The 4,529-nt window shown below is 41.3% G+C and overlaps 1 protein-coding gene across 1 annotated transcript in view; it reads right to left on the bottom strand.

Annotated features, from left to right (window-relative positions):
* The window catches only part of TRPC4 (transient receptor potential cation channel, subfamily C, member 4), a 7,393-nt gene that overhangs the window by 2,312 nt on the left and 552 nt on the right, over window positions 1-4,529 (bottom strand). The window contains exons 2-4 of the mRNA XM_009327852.1: window positions 4,442-4,525; window positions 3,027-3,068; window positions 1,116-1,205 (exon numbers count right to left, since the gene is read on the bottom strand). Coding sequence (XP_009326127.1) covers window positions 1,116-1,205; window positions 3,027-3,068; window positions 4,442-4,525 — 216 coding nt within the window. The remainder of the gene's footprint in view (window positions 1-1,115; window positions 1,206-3,026; window positions 3,069-4,441; window positions 4,526-4,529) is intronic.

Below are 4,529 nucleotides of genomic sequence, written 5' to 3'. Positions count from 1 at the left end.
CCTGTCCAGGTCCCTCTGCAGAGCCTTCCTACCCTCGAGCAGATCAACACTCCCGCCCAACTTGGTGTCGTCTGCAAACTTACTGAGGGTGCACTCGATCCCCTCATCCAGATCATTGATAAAGATATTGAACCGTACTGAGCCTTGGGAAACACCCCTTTTGACTGGCCGCCATCTGGATTTAACTCCATTCACCACAACTCTCTGGGCCTGGCTGTCCAGCCAGTTTTTTACCCAGCAAAGCGTACGCCTGTCCAAGCCATGAGCAGCCAGTTTCTCAAGGAGAATGCTGGGGAAAACGGTGTAAAAGGCTTTGCAAAAGTCTAGGTAGACAACATCCAAAGCCTTTCCCTCATCCAGTAAGTGGGTCACCTTGTTAGAGAAGGAGATCAGGTTAGTCAAGCAGGACCTGCCTTTCCTAAACCCATGCTGACTGGGCCTGATCACCTGGTTGTCCTGTACGTGCTGTGTGATGGCACTCCAGATGACCTGAATGAATCAATAATGAAGCAATTAGCTCAGGCTCAGGCTGTATCTTCTGCATGGGTGAGCTGAGGCAGATGAATATCGTTTTGAATGTTTGGAGGTTGAGGCGCCAATAGTAACAAAAATGTTTGATGCTAGAAATACACAGTGATGGATGTAAGCATTGTGATATATATGTCCCTGTTCATTTCATCTGTGTGAAAACATTTTAATATTTGACTGCTTTTTTAAGTTTTCCATCTTTTAAGTCATATAAAAGGTGTTATGCATACAAATAAATGCACAGCAATGCTCTATAGCAGAAAAATTCTATTTCCTAAGGTGCTTAAACTATTTGCATCTTGCTTTAGCAAATATGTTGTTATACACACCTAGTCCCACTTCGGTGTCCCCTTACATGGGCACAATTCAAACTAGCTGATAAAACTGATTGTTTCTCCATCTAAAGAAAGAAGGAGACTTGCTGGAGTCCATGTACAATACTGTCTGTGTGTGGTCCATCAGGACACAGACGTTGCTCTAGGAATCAAGTTATATGGTACCTGAACAACTGGGGAGTTTGAGAAACATGCTTCACAGTCTTATAATATCTTACTAAAACACCTATAAACATATATATTATCACATACCTTAAAATTTTCTTCTGTCAGTCCTTCCTCAGTTTTGGCATCTCTTATCATTGCTGCAACATATCTCTTAACCAGATTTCTCATAACTTCCTAAAAATATAAAATATTGTGTTAGCTTTCCCGGTATTAGTTACTAAACCTACACTTACTGGGCCTGCTTAGACTTCTTTGTGCTTTAGGAACATGACAAAAAATGTATAAACCTTAGATCTGGTTGAAAATTTGTTCTGCTTTTCAATGGAAAGTGGTGATATTAATTATCCTGAGAATGGCTGTATTGGGTTTCACCAAAGGTATGTCTCATGCCAGTAACATGACAGTGAGCAGTTGCTGATGCCTCATGAGGAGTGCAAGTCTAGTGCAGTTATATAATGTTATTTCCAGCTATACTCTCCCAAGCCTCCTGCGATGTGAGATTCAGAGACTTTCTGAATCAGAAATGATAGCTCTAGGTTTAATGGGCTGTGACAAGTTTTCCTATGTGTTTTGAACTCATGTAAACTTTCAGCATCCACAAATCCTCTGCCAATGAATTCCATGGTATAGCTAGAATAAGAGTCCATTTGGGGTTTTGTTTATTTTTAACCTGCTCTCTGGTAGTTTCCATTGTTGCCTTCTAAGAATCCTAAAATTATTTAGGTTGTAAGGGATGCCTGCAGGCTGTCTGATCTAGCTCAGGGCCATGTCCAGTCAAGTGCTGAATATCTCCAAGGGTGAAGATGCTGCAGGATTCCTGAGCAACTTTTTCTAATTCTTTACTACCCTCACTGTGATGACAATTTTCCTTACGGAATTTCCCTTCCTACAACTTGTGTCCATTGACTCCTCTTCTTTTCCTGTGCACCTCCAAGAAAAATCTGGCACCTTCTTCTCTCTAACCACCCACTATGCTATTGAAGACAGCAATTAGATTCCCCTTAACTTACTCCAGCCTGAAATCTGAGCTTCTCCTTTTATGTCAGCCCTCTAACCATCTTGGTGGCCCTTTACTGGATTCCTTCCAGTTTGTTAACATTTCTCTTGTAGTGGGGGGCCCAAAACAGGACACACTGCTCCAGATAGAGTCTTACAAGTGTGGGCTGGAGGAGAATAATCACTTCCCTCAAAGTGCTGCTTACAGCCTTACTAATGCAGCCTAGTATGTGTCTGGTATTCAGTTTGCGGATAGATGCTAAACAGATGCTCTGCGTTCACCTTCCCCATGATTTTAGAGATCCCTGTTGTATTTCTCACAGCTGCCTCTTTTTCAGGTTGGAAAAGTCCTGGTTTACCTAGTCATTTCCCATATGGAATCCATTAATTACCAAACCTACAAGTATACAGCCCACATCTTGTTTAACTTGCAGCACTTTTAACTCAACAAAAATTGAAAATAAATCTGAAAACTATTCCTTGTGCTACAATAATCTCAAAAACTCAGAGGCTGAGGCAGGAAGGATGGAGAAAAAGAACAGCTTATAGGGCATGTAGGCAGGGGGGTTATCAAGGGACAGGAAGTTTTCTATGGGGGACTAGAGCCGGAGATATGGAGAGCAGGTTCTGATGGAGCACGTCAGTGAGCTGCACATATGATCCTGATGAATCCCAGCATTGGGTGGGACTATGTGTTTGCTTTTTTAAAGGCAATCCTTGTTACAGTGGGCAAAATACTGGTTAGTATATTGTTGCTCTAGGAAATACCCTTTTGCACCCCAAAAGTAGACAAGCCTACTTCTCAAATGCTGTTGTTTGAACACCAAAAATACTATGCTCATTTGCTGAGGATGAAATAAGTATGCATTTTGTGTTTTTTTTCTTTTATCTTTTTTTTTTTTTTCTGCTTTCTCATGAAATTCTTCCTTTTTTTCCCTCCTGAAGACCTTTTGGAGCCATAGAAGAATAATTGCTCAAAAAATAAACATGGACCTGTACCTGGTATTGATGATGTCTTCTCAGATTGTCAGCTGCACGCCTCTGAAAAAAAGAAAAGAAAAGAACAAAAAACATGAATCCCTGTCTGGTAGTAAAATACTTACTTACAGCATAACAAAACAGCAGGTCTGTGCAATATGTGGTATCTAGCAAGCTGAGAGAGATGGTTCAAAGTCTGTTGAAAAATGGCAGTGTTGGAGCAAAGCCTGTCATTAGCTTTCCAGAAGGGATAATGTTGTAATTGGGAAGGCAAAGTGGATTTTCTACATTTTCATCAATGTGCTGCTATTCCAGCATTGGCATGGATGTGGTGGGGCAGCCTGGTCTCTGCTTGCAGAGGCCCAAAGTCACTGATCTGAGATAGAAGGAGAACAGTGTGATCATGTCACTCATTTGCAGAGACTGAAGTGTATTTTACTGAATTGAGAAAAGCTTGACATAAGCATGGTGTTAGCAAGACACTTGCTATGGCTCCTAATGTCTAATTTAAGATAAAGCTAACCAAAACCTGCAGTATAAAGCCACATTAAAGAGAAAATTTTCTTCTTAGTTCCCTGTTAAAAACACTTGGTCACATAGAGGGGTATGGAAGAAAGAAACTTAGCTTACAATGCAGAGTTTGGTAAGGTGGGAGGGTAAGAGGAACAGCAAAAAGAAGTGTGGTAGGATGAAAGCATGGCACAGGCTTCAAGCAAGTGTTGCATTAGATTATATTGCCATATCTAAGGGCTGTCCAGAAGAAGATGGGGGAAAAAAAGGCCTGAATTACTTAGTCTTTGAATTACTGTTGTCCTCAATAGCATACTGAGTCACATCTCCCTATTCTTTACCTTAATTATCCCTGACTAGTGGGAAAAAGCCTTACAATTTTAACTTGGGTTCTTATACCTGCTGCTGGTGAGAAAAGAAGGTGTCTGACCACTGATTGTATTTCTACAAAACAGAACACTTACAGCATCTTAAAACAGGATAAAAGGACATCCAAGGGCCTTGTTAAAATTGACCTCACTTGCATAATGAGGCAGGCACAGCAAGGTATTTTGTCATCTTCTTTTACTTGAAACCGATTGGCAACTTATGATTAACAATTTCCCTGTACTTGGAATCAGTTTACACTTTAGGGTTGACTTCTTGCTTGTAATTAATTTAAGGGATGCAGTATCTGTGTGGTTGGGCTTGGCAAAAAATAATAGAAAGGGGAAAATCACTATTTCCTAATCACTCTGAGCACACGCTGTGGGGTAGGGCTTTATACATAAGCATCTTGTCTTCAGTATTTTTCCAGATTGTGTTTCTGTAACTATGCCTCATCCAAAGAGAACATGGAAATTCCTTGTGTTTAAGGGTGGAGGGACGGGCAAGCCTGCCCACCACCAGGGCCAGAGGGGGCAAGGCAGCCGTGGGAAGGCCGATACCCTCCCACCATCCGTCTTTAGCCGTTTTTTAGAAGAAATTTTCTGATTTTTCGCAGTTGACCACACGATGGCGAGGTTCGATTCCTAC

The sequence above is a fragment of the Pygoscelis adeliae genome, unplaced genomic scaffold (assembly GCF_000699105.1).
Source record: "Pygoscelis adeliae isolate BGI_AS28 unplaced genomic scaffold, ASM69910v1 Scaffold14, whole genome shotgun sequence".
NCBI lineage: Eukaryota > Metazoa > Chordata > Aves > Sphenisciformes > Spheniscidae > Pygoscelis > Pygoscelis adeliae.
The sequence above is the reverse complement of the archived record's forward strand: the minus strand, read 5'-3'. Positions and strand labels throughout refer to the sequence as shown.